General features: G+C 36.7%; 2 protein-coding genes across 2 annotated transcripts; both read left to right on the top strand.

Moving 5' to 3' along the window:
* The first annotated feature begins 261 nt into the window (after nt 1-261).
* Nucleotides 262-5,881, top strand: LOC145127564 (uncharacterized). The gene is made up of 3 exons (XM_079062741.1): nt 262-468; nt 1,067-1,855; nt 5,582-5,881. The coding sequence occupies exons 1-3, from the start codon at nt 262-264 to the stop codon at nt 5,879-5,881; spliced, it is 1,296 nt and encodes a 431-aa protein (XP_078918867.1).
* A 5,084-nt stretch (nt 5,882-10,965) lies between these two features.
* On the top strand, nt 10,966-11,757 carry LOC145127565 (uncharacterized). Its single transcript, XM_079062742.1, has 3 exons — nt 10,966-11,209; nt 11,366-11,451; nt 11,515-11,757. The coding sequence occupies exons 1-3, from the start codon at nt 10,966-10,968 to the stop codon at nt 11,755-11,757; spliced, it is 573 nt and encodes a 190-aa protein (XP_078918868.1).
* The last annotated feature ends 4,640 nt before the right edge of the window (nt 11,758-16,397 follow it).

Here is a 16,397-nt window from a genome sequence, read left to right on the forward strand (position 1 = left end):
CTTCAACGTTGATCTCTGCATTAATTTCACTATCAGGAATACCAAAAATTAAATCAAGATCAACATCAAAAGTAAGTTTTTTCTCAGACTCATCATTGGATTCAGAAATAATTGGTTTCTGTAAGAACGTATGTTCAATTCTTTTGACATAATGATCATCAAATGTGAGCTTATAAGTTTCTTCTATCTTCCTTGTTCTCTTGTTCAACAAACTATACGCAACAAAATTATGAGAATATCCCATGAAAATTCGCTGAGGTGATGGCCAAGGAAGTTGAAATGAGCATGATGGGTGAACTATGTTTGTTTTTAGGTTTGCAGGTTAAACAACTCACTGATGGAATCTTCTTTTGTCAAGAAAAATACATTGTAGACATACTGAAGAAATTTGGGTTTTCTAATAGCAAACCAACGAGGACTCCAATGTCTTCATCAGCGTCTATCTTTGTTGATCCAACTGGCGCTGATGTGAATGAAACTCTGTATCGAGGAATGATAGCATCACTGATCTATCTTACTATCAGTTGCCTTGATATTATGTCCACCACTATATTGTATGCTCGATATCAAGTCTATCCTAAGTAATCCCATCTTCTTGCTATAAAAAGGATCTTTCGTTACTTGAAACATACTCCCAACCTTGGGTTATGGTATACTCACGATTCTAAGTTCATGTTGGTGGGATACACTGACTTGGATCATGGTGGATGTGGTATTGATCGAAAAAGTACTTTAGGAGGGGCTCAAATTCAAGGGAATAGACTGGTGAGTTGGTCCAACAAGAACCAGACGTCAGTAGCTTGTTCTACTTCTGAAGCTGAATATGTAGTCGTTGGAAGATGTTGCACTCAAATTATTTGGATTAAGACTCAGCTCTTAGACTATGGTTTCAACTTCTCAAAGACTACCATTTTCTATGACAACACCAGTCCCATCTAGATGATTCAAAATCCGGTGCAGCATTCTAAGACCAAGCACATCAATATCCGTCATCACTTCATCAGGGACATACTTCAAAAGGGTAAAGTGGAACTGTTCTACATTCCTTTATCCTTTTGGGATGAAGCTGTCAACATATCTTGTTACATTGAAAAACCATTGCATCATTGTAAAGTGTCATGGGAAAATTGCCTATGAGATGCTTAAGGGGAGAAAACGTGACATTCCTTACTTTCATGTTTTTGGGTGTGTCTACTACATTTTGAATCAGAGAGATAAACTCTCAAAGTTTGAAGCTAAAGTTGACGAAGGAGTGTTTCTGGGATACTCTAATGTGTCTAAGGCTTTTAGGGTATTCAATCTTTCAATAAAAATTGTTGAGAAAACTGCTCATGTCACGTTCAATGAAGATTCATTCATCCATGATCGGATTGATCATCCTTCTTCCATTCAGGGTGAGCTCACTTTCATTCAATCAGACCCTGTTTATGAGTTATTAACAAATGTCACCAAGGTCGTTGTTCCTAATATTGATCAAATTGTTAATTCTCATTCTCACTCTAAAGATCAGGTTTTCATCACTAAAGAAGCTGAGCCATCCAACTCCTCAAATCAAGAAGATTCAGTCCCGAATAATTTGAATGAAAGTACTAATCTAAGAATTCTTCGAGATCCTATTGAATCTCAAATCATTGGAGATGTCAATTATGGGATTCTAACTCATGGCAGGTGCATCATTAACTTCTGCATGTTTGTGAACTTTGTCTCAATGATCGAACCAAAGAATGTTGTTGATGTCCTCAACGAAGCTGACTGGATCAAAGCTATGCAAGACGATCTGAATGATTTTGATCGTCATCGTGTGTGGACTCTAGTTCCCATGCCTCAAGGAAAAACCATTATTGGTACTCGTTGGGTGCTTAGGAAGAAGTGGATTAAGATGGAATTGTTATTAGAAACAAGGAAAGATTTCTGGCTCAAGGATTTTATGTCACACCCCCGAACCAAGGATGACGGAAACGTCCGGGGGTGGAGGACTTCATGTATAGTATCACAACAACGAGTATAATAGTGCTCAAAGTAAATACAACCATCATAAATATAATTGAAAACGTTACACCATAGCATATGATTACATGTTTCAAAATCAATTACATTATGATGACAAAATGAACTGTTTGACGATTTAACGTCCCATCCTCAAAATGTTGTTGTTTTCCTGTTTCACTGATTTCCTGAGAATACAAGTAGTTTTGAAAAGTGTCAACAATTAAGTTGGTGAGTTCATAAGAGTTTTGTTTGAGGAAAAAGTCGTTTTCCTTGTAAAAGCGATAGAGTATGATTCCAGAAAATCCAATATTTTCTTTGTTAAGTGTTAAATGAATGCTCCTATGTTATGCGATAATGTACCCTAGAAAGACCCGTAGATTCCTTCTAAAATCACCCAGTGTATATAAGTTATAAAAAATTTAAGTTAAATAAACCGTCGAATATAATGGGTCTGCCCTAGGTCCACAACCAAACAAGGAACAGGAGATAAGGCGGGCCCACCAATTCTAAGTCGATTTCAATTCAATTTTATATAACTCTAACATGTACACTTAGCAATTATAGATGAAAACTAACAATTCTAATGATATGTAGTTTTAATACCATAAAACCATTTTGTGTAAACCCAGTACTTTGTATTTGTACCCCGTTTATATGAAAACCCGGTACTTTGTAATGTACCCCTTTTTGTATAAACCCGGTACTTTGTATTTGTACCCCGTTAATGAAGATCCTGGTACTTTGTAATGTACCCCTTTATATGAAAACCCGGTACTTTGTAATGTACCCATTTTTGTGTAAACCCGGTACTTTGTATTTCTACCCCGTTAATGAAGATCCTGGTACTTTGTAATGTACCCTTTTTTGTGTAAATCCGATACTTTGTAATGTACCCCTTTTTTTGTAAACCCGGTACTTTGTAATGTACCCCTTTTTGTGTAAACCCGGTACTTTGTATTTGTACCCCGTTAATGAAAGTCCTTTGTAATGAGTTCGAAATGTAAATGAAACATAAACTATACCTATTATAGTTTATCAAAATGTTTGTAATGTATATGCAACCTAACTATACCTATTCTAGTTTAGCATGTTTGTTTGTGGTGTATAAGAACCCTTTTCTATGTAAGTCGAACGTATAGCAAAAATATAACTATGTTTATCATGCCTTGTTTTGTACCATTGGTAATGATGGAGGATTCTTACAATTCAGTGAGTATTTTCTGTTATATAATTATACCACAACAAGAAACTCATGTAAAATATGAAATCCTCAAAGATTTACACTTTCCTCAACATGTTACAAAGTGTGATGAGAGTTATAAGTTGTTATCTAGATTTTGACCTTTCTACACTGTTTTAGAAAAATCATAGAAAAATCATCGAAGTTGAAAACTGAATCCGTAAATTCTGAGAGTTCACAAAATGTGTCTAGTTTATTCATAATTTTTATTATGATTTTTAGAAGTATTTAACTTGTGTTAAAAATATTCATATTCACAGACTGGTCCGACTTCGTTTATGAAATGATAGGCAGTTTTGTAAAAATAACCATAAATCGTAGAAAAATCGTATGGAGATGTGCAAGTAGTCATTTTAAAGGTATGAACCTGAACTATTTTCATATTAAACAGTTTTGAAAGATATTAAATTTAAGATAGTCAAAACAGTCCGTGAATAAGACTCAACTTTTCTGATGAAAGCTGTTGTTTGAGTTTAGTTAAGTTTTTGGTGTTTTAACTTGTATCCCCCCCCCCCTAAAACTTGAAGAAAACATGAAAATGTAGGGGTATGAACTCACCTTGAGTGATTTCAGTAGATGGATGAGGAAGAAAAGAAGTGTTCAACTCAAGAACACTTGGGAGATGCTTGAAGATTTGAAGATCTAACACTAATTATGACGATATTTGTGTAAGCAATCCATGATTTGGATGAAGGATAGTAGAATATCTAAGTGTAGGAGGAAGATACTTACCAAATGTGGAGGAAAAACTCAAGACCAGCCTTTGAATCTCGAATTTTAGAGAGAGAAAGTGAAAGAGATGTGTTTGTTCTCCTTGAGAAAGAGTGAATAAAGTGGGAGGAGAGATAAGGGTTTTTCTATCCTTGTGGCAAGGTACTTGGCTGGAAAGAGTGGGGAAAGAGGACAATGAAATGACCAGGTATCGTGGAATAGTAACTGGGGATGGTCTTGGAGTGGGTATGGGAGGTAACTTGTGTCTTTGCCCAAAGGGTAAGTCAACACTCCACCCATAAATCTTACCTACTAGATTTTATTCTTAGGCAAAGATTTTCCCCAAAATATAATTAAAATATGGATATTTAGGGTTTATTATGTTAAAATACGAGTTTGGGTGAAAATCCCGCGTTAAAATCACGAAAAACGAGCTTAAAACGAAGTTTAGGTCAAAAACCGACAATATGGACCGAACCTGCGAGGTTCGGCTCTAAGAGAGTGAGAACCGAGAGAAGGGAAGGAAGGAACCGAGAGGAAGAGGAGAGGACCGAAGGTGCGAGGGGGAGGGACCGAAGGTCCGAGGTCTCGGTTCGGTCTGCTGAGCTTCGGTCCGAGAGGGTGTAGTTCGCTTCTGACATCTTCGCTTCTGACAAGTTCGGTTCTTAAGAGGTTTCGGCTCCTTAAGAGGTTTCGGCTCCTTAAGAGGGTTCGGCTCCTTAAGGCTGTTTTTCGCGTAGACTTCCGTTTTCGAGCTGTTTTCGTCTAATTCGAGGTTCGGGATGCCCCGAGTGATTATAAAAAGTTGAGAGAGATTTTGAGAGAGATTTGGGAGAGATTTCACATACTTGGAGAGATTTCTCATACAGAGAGAGATTTGGGAGAGATTTCACACACTTGGAGAGATTTCTCATACAGTGAGAGATTTGGGAGAGATTTCACACGCTTGGAGAGATTTCTCATACAGAGAGAGATTTGGGAGAGATTTCACACACTTGGAGAGATTTCTCATACAGAGAGAGATTTGGGAGAGATTTCACATGCTTGGAGAGATTTCTCATACAGAGAGAGATTTGGGAGAGATTTCCAACGCTTGGAGAGATTTCTCATATAGAGAGGGATTTGGGAGAGATTTCACACACTTGGAGAGATTTCTCATACCGAGAGAGATTTGGGAGAGATTTCACACACTTGGAGAGATTTATCATACAGAGAGAGATTTAGGAGAGATCTCGTTTGCGACCTTTTTGAGTGTTTGGCTTCGTAACGAAAGGTTTGTACATCCCGTTAAGTCTCGTTATGATTGTTATATGCCCCCGAGGGTTAAGGAATAATGTTTTATCGAGTAGTTTCATCACTTGCCCTGATTAGGGTTAGGAATTTCCGAACACGTGAAAACTCTAAGTGATACTTTGTATTAAGATTCCGAGTTGCACAATAAGAAACGTAATGGAAACCCTAACATACAAGGGTTAGATGACTTGACCGGTTTGACTTGTTGACTTTAGTTGACTTTGACTTGACCAAAAATTGACGGTTGTCACATTTTATCAGCTGTAAGGTTTGGACTATGACGAAACCTTCACCCTTGTTGCTAGACTTAAAGTGATTTGTCTGTTCCTTGCTTTTGCTTCATTTCAGAACTTCAAAGTCTATCAAATGGACTTAAATAATGCCTTCTTACATGCGGATCTTCAAGAAGAAGTCTTTCTAAAGCAACCTACAGGGTTTGCAAGTGAAGAGTTTCCCAATCATGTATATCATCTTGATAAAGTTGTCTATGGTTTGAAGCAAGCACCCAGAGCATGGTATGACACATTGTCTAGTTATCTTATGGAGAGTGGATACAAACAAGAAAATTTTGAAAACACTTTTTTCATCAAGCAATCAGGATCTTACATCATCCTTGTTGAAGTGTATGTTGATGACATCATCTTTTGATCCACTGATGAGAAGATGAGTTTGGAGTTCGCTGAGGTGATGTCCAAGAAAGTTGAAATGAGCATGATAGGTGAACTAACTTTATATTTAGGTTTGCAGTTTAAACAACTCACTGATGGAATCTTCTTCTGTCAAGCAAAATACATTGTAGACATACTGAAGAAATTTGGTTTTTCTAATGGCAAACCAACAAGGACTCCAATGTCTTCATCATATTTTATCTCCGTGGATCCAACTGGCGCCGATGTAAATGCAACTTTTTATCGAGGAATGATAGCTTCACTGCTCTATCATACTGGCAATTTCCTTGTCATTACGTTCACCAAAATATTGTGTGCTTGATATCAAGCCTATCTTAAGGAATCTCATCTTCTTACTGTAAAAAGAATCTTTCGTTACTTGAAACATACACCCAACCATGGGTTATGGTATACTCACGATTCTGAGTTCTAGCTGGTGGGATACACTAACTCGGATCATGGTGGATGTGGTATTGATCGAAAAAGTATTTTAGGAGGGGCTCAAATTATAGGGAATAGACTGGTGAGTTGGTCCAACAAGAAGCAGGCAGCAGTAACTTGTTCCACCGCTGAAGCTAAATATGTAGCCGCTGGAAGATGTTGTAATCAAATTCTTTGGATTCTGAATTAGCTCTTAGACTATGGTTTCAACTTCTCAAAGACTCTCATTTTCTATGACAACACCAATCCCATCTAGATGATTCAAAATCTGGTCCAACATTCTAAGACCAATCACATCAACATTCGTCACAACTTCATCAGGGACATACTTCAAAAAGGAAAAATGGAACTGTTCTACTCTCATTCCTCTATCCTTTTGGGATGAAGCTGTCAACACATCTTGTTACACTCAAAACCGTTACATCATTGTAAAGCGTCAATGGAACACTGCCTATGAAATGCTAAAGGGGAGAACACCAGACATTTCTTACTTTCATGTCTTTGGGTTCGTCTACTACATTTTGAATCAGAAAGTTTAGCTCTCAAAATTTGAAGCTAAAGTAGATGAAGGAGTGTTTCTGGGATACTCTAATATGTCTAAGGCTTTTATGGTATTCAATATTTCAATACAAACTGTTGAGAAAACTGCTCATGTCCTGTTCGATGAAGATTCATTCATCCATGATCAGATTGATCATCCTTCTTCCATTCTGAGTGAGCTCACTTTCAGTCCATCATACCCTGTTTCTGAGTTATTTCCAAATGTCACTGAGGTCATTGTTCCTAATATTGATCTAATTGTTAATTCTCATTCTCACTCTGAAGATCAGGTTGTCGTCAATGAAGAAGCTGAGCCATCCAACTCCTCAAGTCAAGAAGATTCAATCCCGAATAATTTGAATGAAAGTACTAATCTTAGAATTCTTCGAGATTATCCTGAATCTCAAATCATTGGGGATGTTAATTCTGGGATTCTCACTCATGGCATAGTTAACAGTAACTTCTGCATGTTTGTGAATTTTATCTCAATGATCGAACCAAAGAATGTTGCTAATGCCCTCAAGAAAGCTGACTAGATCAAAGTTATGCAAGACGATCTGAATGATTTTGAACATCATCGAGTGTGGACTCTAGTTCCCAGGACTCAAGGAAAAATCATTATTGGTACTCATTGGGTGTTTAGGAAGAAATGGATTAATATGCAATTGTTTTTAGAAACAAGGAAAGATTTATGGCTCAAGGATTTTATCAGCTGGAAGGTTTCGACTATGAAGAAACCTTCTCCCCTGTTGCTAGAGTTGAAGCAATCTGTCTATTCATTGATTTTGCTTCGTTTAAGAACTTCAAAGTATATCAAATGGACATAAAGACTGACTTCTTACGTGTGGATCTTAAAGAATAAGTCTTTCTAAAACAACCTCCAGGGTTTGAAAGTGAAGAATTTTCCCAATCATGTATGTCGTCTTGATGAAGTTGTCTGTGGTTTGAAGCAGGCATCCAGGGCATGGTATGACACATTGGCTAGTTATCTTTTGGAGAGAGGATACAAATAAGGAAAAATTGACACCACTTTGTTCATCAAGAAATCAAGATCTCACATCATCCTTGCTAAAGTGTATGTTGATGACATCATCTTTTGATCCACTGATGAGAAGCTGAGTTATGAGTTCGCTGAGGTGATGGCCAAGAAAATTGAAATGAGCATGATGGGTGAACTAACTTTATTTTTAGGTTTGGAGGTTAAACAACTCATTGATGGAATCTTCTTCTGTGAAGCAAAATACATTGTAGACAAACTGAAGAAATTTGGTTTTTCTGATAGCAAACAAAAGAAGAGTCCATTGTCTTCATCAGCATCTATCTCTGTTGATCCAACTTGGGATGATATGATTGTAACTCTGTATCAAGGAATGGTAGCATCACTGCTCTATCTTACTGCCAGTTTCCATGACATTATGTTCACCACCATATTGAGAAAACTGGTCATGTCATGTTCGATGAAGATTCATTCATCCATGATCGGATTGATCATCCTTCTTCCATTCTGAGTGAGCTCACTTTCAGTCCATCAGAACCATTTTTTGATTTATTGCCAAATGTCACTGAGGTCGTTGTTCCTAATATTGATTAAATTGTTACTTCTCATTCTCACTCTGAAGATCAGGTTGTAGTCACTAAAGAAGTTGAGCCATCCAACTCCTCAAATCAAGAAGATTCAGTCCCGAATAATCTGAATGAAAGTACTAATCTTAGAATTATTCAAGATCATGTTGAATCTCAAATCATTGGAGATGTCATTTCTAGGATTCTCACTCATATCAGAGTCAGCAGTAACTTCTGCATGTTTGTGAATTTTGTCTCAATGATCGAACCTAAGAATGTTGCAGATGCCATCAAGGAAGGTGACTATATTAAAGCTATGCAAGACAATCTGAATGATTTTGAATGTCATCGTGTGTAGACTCTAGTTCCCAGTCCTCAAGGAAAAACCATTATTAGTACTCGTTGGGTGTTTAAGAACAAAATGGATGAAGATGGAATTGTTATTAAAAACAAGGAAAGACTTGTGGCTCAAGGATTTTATCAACTGGAAGGTTTGGACTACGACGAAACCTTCTTCCCTGTTTCTAGACTTGAAGCAATCTGAATGTTCCTTCCTTTTGCTTCATTTAAGTACTTCAAAGTCTATCAAATGGACATAAATACAGCCTTCTTACATGGGGATCTTCAAGAAGAAGTCTTTCTAAAACAACATCCAGGGTATGAAAGTGAAGAATTTTCCAATCATGTATATCGTCTTGATGAAGATGTCTATTGTTTGAAACAGGCAACCATGCATGGTATGACACATTGGCTAGTTATCTTTTGGAGAGTGGATACAAACAAGGAAAAATTGATAACACTTTGTTCATCAAGCAATCAGGATCTCACATCATCCTAGATGAAAGTGTATGTTGATGACATCATCTTTGGATCCACTGATGAGAAGCTGAGTTCTGAGTTCGCTGAGGTGTTGGCCAAGAAAGTTGAAATGAGCATGATGGGTGAACTAACTTTGTTTTTAGGTTTGTAGGTTAAACAGCTCATGAATGGAATCTTCTTCTGTCAAGCAAGATACATTGTAGACATACTAAAGAAATTTGGTTTTTCTGATAGCAAACCAGTGAAGACTCCAATGTCTTCATCAGCGTCTATCTCCTTTGATCCAACTGGCGCTGATGTGAATGCAACTCTGTATCGAGGAATGATAGCATCACTGCTCTATCTTACTGCTAGTTTCCTTGACATTATGTTCACCACCATATTTCGTGCTCGATATCAAGCCTATCCTCAGGAATCTCATCTTCTCGAAGTAAAAAGGATCTTTCGTTACTTGAAACATACGCCCAACCTTTGGTTATGGTATACTCGCGATTCTGAGTTCAAGCTGGTGGGATACACTGACTCAGATCATGGTATATGTGGTATTAATCGAAAAAGTACTTTAGGAGGGGCTCAAATTCTAGGGAATATATTGGTGAGTTGGTCTAGCAAGAAGAAGACATCAGTAGCTTGTTCTACTGTTGAAGCTGAGTATGTAGTTGGTAGAAGATGTTGCACTCAAATTCTTTTAATTCAGAATCAGCTCTTAGACTATGGTTTCAACTTCTCAAAAACTCCCATTTTCTGTGACAACATCAGTGCCATCTAGACGATTCAAAATCCGGTGCAACATTCTAAGACCAAGCACGTCAACATTTGTCATCACTTCATCAGGGACATACTTCAAAAGGGTAAAGTGGAACTGTTCTACTCTCATTCCTCTATCCTTTGTGCTGAAGCTGTCAACATAGCTTGTTACACTCAAAACTGTTGCATCATTCTAAAGCGTCATGAGAAAACTGCCTATGAGATGCTTAAGGGGAGAAAACCCGACATTTCGTACTTTCATGTATTTGGGTGTGTCTACTACATTTTGAATCAGAGAGATCAACTCTCAAAGTTCGAAGCTAAAGATGATGAAGGAGTGTTTCTGAGATACTCTAATGTTTCCAAGGCTTTTAGGGTATTCAATCTTTCAAGATAAACTGTTGAGAAAATTATGCATGTCACGTTCGATGAAGATTCATTCATCCATGATCGGATTAATCATCCTTATTCCATTCTGATTGAGCTCACTTTCAGTCAACCAGACCCTGTTTCATAGTTATTGCCAAATGTCACTGAGGTCATTGTTCCTAATACTAATCAAATTGTTAATTCTCATTCTCACTTTGAAGATCAGGTTGTCATCACTAAAGAAGTTGAGCCATCCAACTCCTCAAATCAAGAAGATTCGGTCTTGAATAATTCGAATGAAATTACTAATCTTAGAATTTTTCGAGATCATCCTAAATCTCAAATCATTGGAGATTTCATTTCTAGGATTCTCACTCATAGCAGAGTCAGCAGTAACTTCTACAAGTTTATGAATTTTGTCTCAATGATCGAACCAAAGAAGGTTGTTGATGCCCTCAAGGAAGTTGATCGGATCAAAGCTATGCATGACGATCTGAATGATTTTGAACGTCATCACTTTTGAATCTAGTTCCTAGGCCTCAATGAAAAACCATTATTGGTACTCACTGGGTGTTCAAGAACAAGATGAATAAAGATGGAATTGTTATTAGAAACAAGGAAAGACTTGTGGCTCAAGGATTTTATCAGCTGGAACGTTTGGACTATGACGAAACTTTCGCTCATGTTGCTAGACTTGAAGCAATACATTTGTTCCTTGATTTTTCTTCATTTAAGAACTTCAAAGTCTATCAAATGGACATAAAGATTGTCTTCTTACATGGGGATCTTCAAGAAGAAGTTTTTCTAAAACAACCTACTTGGTTTGAAAGTGAAGAATTTTCCCAATCATGTATATCGTCTTGATGAAGTTGTCTATGGTTTGAAGCAGGCACCCATGCATAGTATGACACATTGGCTAGTTATCTTCTGGAGAGTGGATACAAACGAGATAAATTTGACAACACTTTGTTCATCAAGCAATCAGGATCTCACATCGTCCTTTCTAAAGTGTACACTGATGGCGTCATCTTTGGATCCACTGATGAGAAGCTGAGTTCTGAGTTCGCAGAGGTAATGGTCAAGAAAGCTGAAATGAGCATGATGGTTGAACTAACTTTCTTTTTGGGTTTGCAGGTTAAACATCTCACTGATGGAATCTTCTTCTGTCAAGCAAAATACATTGTATACATATTGAAGAAATTTGGTTTTTCTGATAGCAAACCAGCAAAGACTCTAATGTTTTCATCAACGTCTATCTCCGTTGATCCAACTGGCACTAATATGAATGCAACTCTGTATCGAGGAAGCGTAGCATCACTGCTCTATCTTACTGCTAGTCGCCTTGATGTTATGTTCACCACCATATTGTGTGCTTGATATCAAGCCTATACTAAGGAATCTCATCCTCTCGCTATAAAAAGAACCTTTTGTTACTTGAAACATACACCCAACCTTGGGTTATGGTATACTCACGATTATGAGTTCAAGTTGGTGAGATACACTGACTCGGATCATAGTGGATGTGGTATTGATCGAAAAAGTACTTTAGGATAGGCTCAAATTCTAGGGAATAGACTGGTGAGTTGATCCAACAAGAAGCAGACATCAGTAGCTTGTTCTACCTCTGAAGCTGAATATGTAGTCGCTGGAAGATGTTGCGCTCAAATTCTTTGGATTCAGAATCAACTCTTAGACTATTGTTTCAACTTCTCAAAGACTCCCATTTCTGTGACAACACCAGTGCCATCTAGATGATTCAAAATCTGGTGCAGCATTCTAAGACCAATCACATAGACATTCTCCATCACTTCATTAGGGACATACTTTAAAAGGCCAAAGTGGAAGTATTTTACATTCCATCAACTGATCAATTGGCTGACATTTTCACTAAGGCATTGGATGAGAAGACCCTAAATAAATTGATTGATGATCTTGGCATGCTTTCAATGACTTAATTTTCTTTTATCTTCCTTTGAAAACTTTGCTTTTATTTGCTTTCTTAAACACAAAAACACAAAAACAAGTACTTTATTTGTCTTTATTTCATCAAAGAATTTTACATAGTTTGCTTAGTTTTTGTATCAAGTGTTTACAAGTGTTTTCTTTCCTCTCTATTCTCTTTCAGGTCTATCAATATTTTTCCTACGGTTGTTCTACATCTCTTCTTTATGGATTTAGAAAGAGTTGGGATCATGCATAATGTTCTGATTGCTCTGGTTTTTAATGATAATGTTGGCATCATGTCTTCTTCTTGTTAACAATACCTTCTTTCTCCTCCACTCACTGTTATGGATGTAAAAATCCACTATGAATACAATAAGTCTTACTTTCATCTACTGACTCATAATCTGATAAAACCTCGAGTGCCCTCGTGTTGATCTTGTCAACCCAATGGTTACACATATTAGAGCCCATTAAATCGTTGGTTACAAAGACTGATTCTTGTTCTTCTCTTGTTCTTGGTGAACATAAAGCTTATAATCTATCTGCAAAACTTTAACGATTACAGGTATCCTCTCTCTTGGTTTGTTATGAATTATGTTTTATGGTGATGGATTTGATTTTGCTTGTGTATTATTTTATAGATAGTGTTGAGGGGGCATATCTCGAAGAAAGGAAACTGATTCATGAGTTTTTAAATAAAAACATTTTCTAGCATCAGTTGTATGATTCTACTGAAAAAGGATACTTCCAGGTCTTCTGGAAAATATGTATAATTCTTTTTTAACTGTTTATCTTTTGACCATCTCTTGAGCTATTATCTTCTTACCATTTTTGTCTTGTACCATATTAAATGAATTGATGGTGAATGCTAAATTCTAGACTGAAACTTAACTTCATGATACATAAGATAAACCACTTCTCGTTGATAAGTTTATACTGCTTATGATTCACGTTGATTCTACCTCAGCGTGATTGAAACATTTCATTCTCTCCTCAATTTCTTCTTCATAAAACTTAACAATTCACTATGATATACCACACACTTATAAAAACTATGTGTCGATGGCTAGTTTATATGTTGTAGGCTATCACACGCACCAATCCCTTCTTGCCCTTAAATTCTTCTTAAAAGCTTTATGATTCAGCGTAACATACCATATGATGATGAGATCTTGAAAAATCTATTCTAATGGTCAGGCTATGTACCATAGATTATCACACACACCAATCCATTCTTGCCATACACTTTTTCTTTAGATTTCTATGATTCAGCGTATGCAACTAGACGCTGATGAGAATTCAAAAAATCTATGTCGATGGCTATCTCACGTCCTGTGATGTACTACACGTACCTACCCATTCTATCCCAACATATCTTCTATTAAAGAAGTTGATGACTCATTGTATCGACCATACACTGATAAAACTTAGATACTCTTTTCCTATGGGTACATTCCGTACCGGAATGTATTCCACTCATCATTGCATTCTCGCCTTTTATTCTTATAATAAAAGAAGTTGATGATTCTGCATATAAAACTATATGCTGATGAGACCTCGCAATACTATGTCATTGAGTGATAGTTCAAACCCATGCTATCAGGAGACATCACAATCTCACTTGATTGTCATCTGCAACCTTGATACGTTGATCGCTTCTGCCAATACTACAATGCAACTGATGTCAAAAAGGGGGAGAGATACTTTCACGACATATTCATATTATTATTCTCAAGGGGAGATACCATTGATTTGCTCAGGGGGAGATATTTTCATTTGTGTCCAGGAAAATATCTCTAGGTGAAGAATAGAATTTGTGATCAGATACAAGAAAATAAGTTCAAATTTTTAGGGGGAGATAACGCTGAAGAACTTGTTGAAGATTTGTTCTGGCATCATCAGATATGGGGAGATTGTAAGGTCACACCTCATGATTTGATGAGTCAAAAACTACACGCTGTCTGCCAGCACCAGCACCAGCTCTAGCTTCAGTATGATCAACATCAACGTGAACTTAATGATCTTGGTGATCATATGTATATTTGGCAGTTATATGTTGTATATATAAAATAGATGTATGATCTGTAGTCTTGGTGATTAGTATCAAACCTTTACATAGATTAGTATAAATCCCCTAAATAGTGGGATCTTCATTATTGTAATCATATATAATGTACTATTAGGGTGAAACCCTAATAGAGCTTGGTTTCGTCTTTGTGACCTCGTTCTCGTTCTGGGAACCCTCTTTCTTAGTGAAACTATCTTTGTGATTATACGTATTCTTCTATTTTATGTTAAATCTTTTCTTTGTTAGTTTGTTCTTTGTTATTCATACTTGAGTGTATCCGATCGATACAAACCTTCATAGGGGATTCCTTCGGGAATGAGATAGGTGATTCCTTCGGGAATAGAGATAGATGATTTCTTCAGGAATGAGATGATGATTCCTTCAGGAATATTGATAAATGATTCGGGAATAATATCTTGTAGGAATAAGGTTCCATGAGTGGAAAACGATAAGAAGTTTCTTTAGAAAAACTTGATGTAATCCGTGACGGATTAAGTGTAGAGGATCCGTAAGGGATCATTGTAATCCGCAAGGGATTCAAGAAAAGAGAAGTAGTCAAAGGATCTGTGTGGGATCAAAGTGAAGGGAATTAGTCCGGAAGTTTGTACTCCGGTAAGTTAGAGTTATTTTTTCCCCCATATGATAGGTGGAGTTATCATAGATGATTAGACTGGTTTGGTCTAAATAAGAATAGAGAGACAAGATCCAAGAAAAAATAGGATTGAAGATGAGATAGGACGAAGAAATAGGATTAAGTATGCCCCAGAATGAAAAGAGAGTATGAAGTGAGATAGAAGGGCATGAGAATAGATGTAGATAGAGTAGAACAAGAGGAGAGAGATGATGTGAGAAGAAGGAATGAGAGGGGATGGGAATAGACTGCGAGAGAATATGAATAGAGCATGAGATGAGTAGGAGAAGACATGAAGATAAAGTATGAGACGAGTATGATACAAAACAAGAAAGCAAGATTTGAGATGGAGTAAGTGTAATGAATGAAAGAACAAAGTAGTAGAGTATGAATACATGAAAACAGATTAAAGTATAACTCACCAGACCTTTCGTTTGATGTTGTAGATTCTTTCATGTGTTGCACGTGCAGGTAGTAGCCATTGTATCAGAGGAGGTATGAGAACAAGGACTTGGACTAGTAGTAGGCCTTATTCCTAGTATATGATGTTGCTTTAAATTATGTTTATGATTTTATTGTAAACCTGATATTACCCTGGGATGTAAAGTGTTTTTGAGTTATAGAATTATGCATTTGTTTAGAAAACTTTGATAATCCCTAGATAATTAGATGAGAAAAAAATTGGTTCGTTATAATTGGTATCTTAGCCATGGTTTAAGTGAATTAGCTTTGGTATGTCCACACCTAGACTTAAAATGTAGGAGGTGAAAAGAACCGGAGTGTTTAGGACTACAATTAGTGATGAGCACTTAGGTCATGTATGTTGATAGTCTGTGTTGTTTTATACAACTAAGAGATAGAGTATGAATTGGTTTTGTGATAAACATGTTATGAGATTTTAGGTACACGGCTAAAGTTATGTGTAAGATATAGTACCAAAGAGTTTAAGATAGTAGATGGACCAACCACGAGGATTTGGGTCATGAATGTTAAGAAGAAAAATTAATGGTCATTCTGTGAGATGACATAAGAGATGGATCTCTATGTAAAGAGATCCTAAGAATGTAAATAAAATGATATCATGGTTATCATGATAAAGATATGTATTAAAGATGATTTTTCCTATTAAGTGTACCATAGTTAGGGCGTGTGTCCCTAAGAAAAAGAGATAGAGATAGATATGTGGAGATAGAGGTAGAAATTGGGGAAAAGAAATAGTAGCAAGAGTGGAGGAAGTGGACAAAGAAAGGGAAAGTTTGAGTGAAAAGAGTAAGAGATTCGTTATGTATAGAAGAAGAGAAAGGAAGAAAGAAGATGTGAGATAGAGAGAGGGAGAGTTTGAGTGAAAAGAGTAAGAGAGTCGCGCTGTTTCAC

The sequence above is a fragment of the Lactuca virosa genome, chromosome 7 (genome assembly GCF_052849685.1).
Source record: "Lactuca virosa cultivar CGN04683 chromosome 7, Lactuca_virosa_CGN04683_v6, whole genome shotgun sequence".
NCBI lineage: Eukaryota > Viridiplantae > Streptophyta > Magnoliopsida > Asterales > Asteraceae > Lactuca > Lactuca virosa.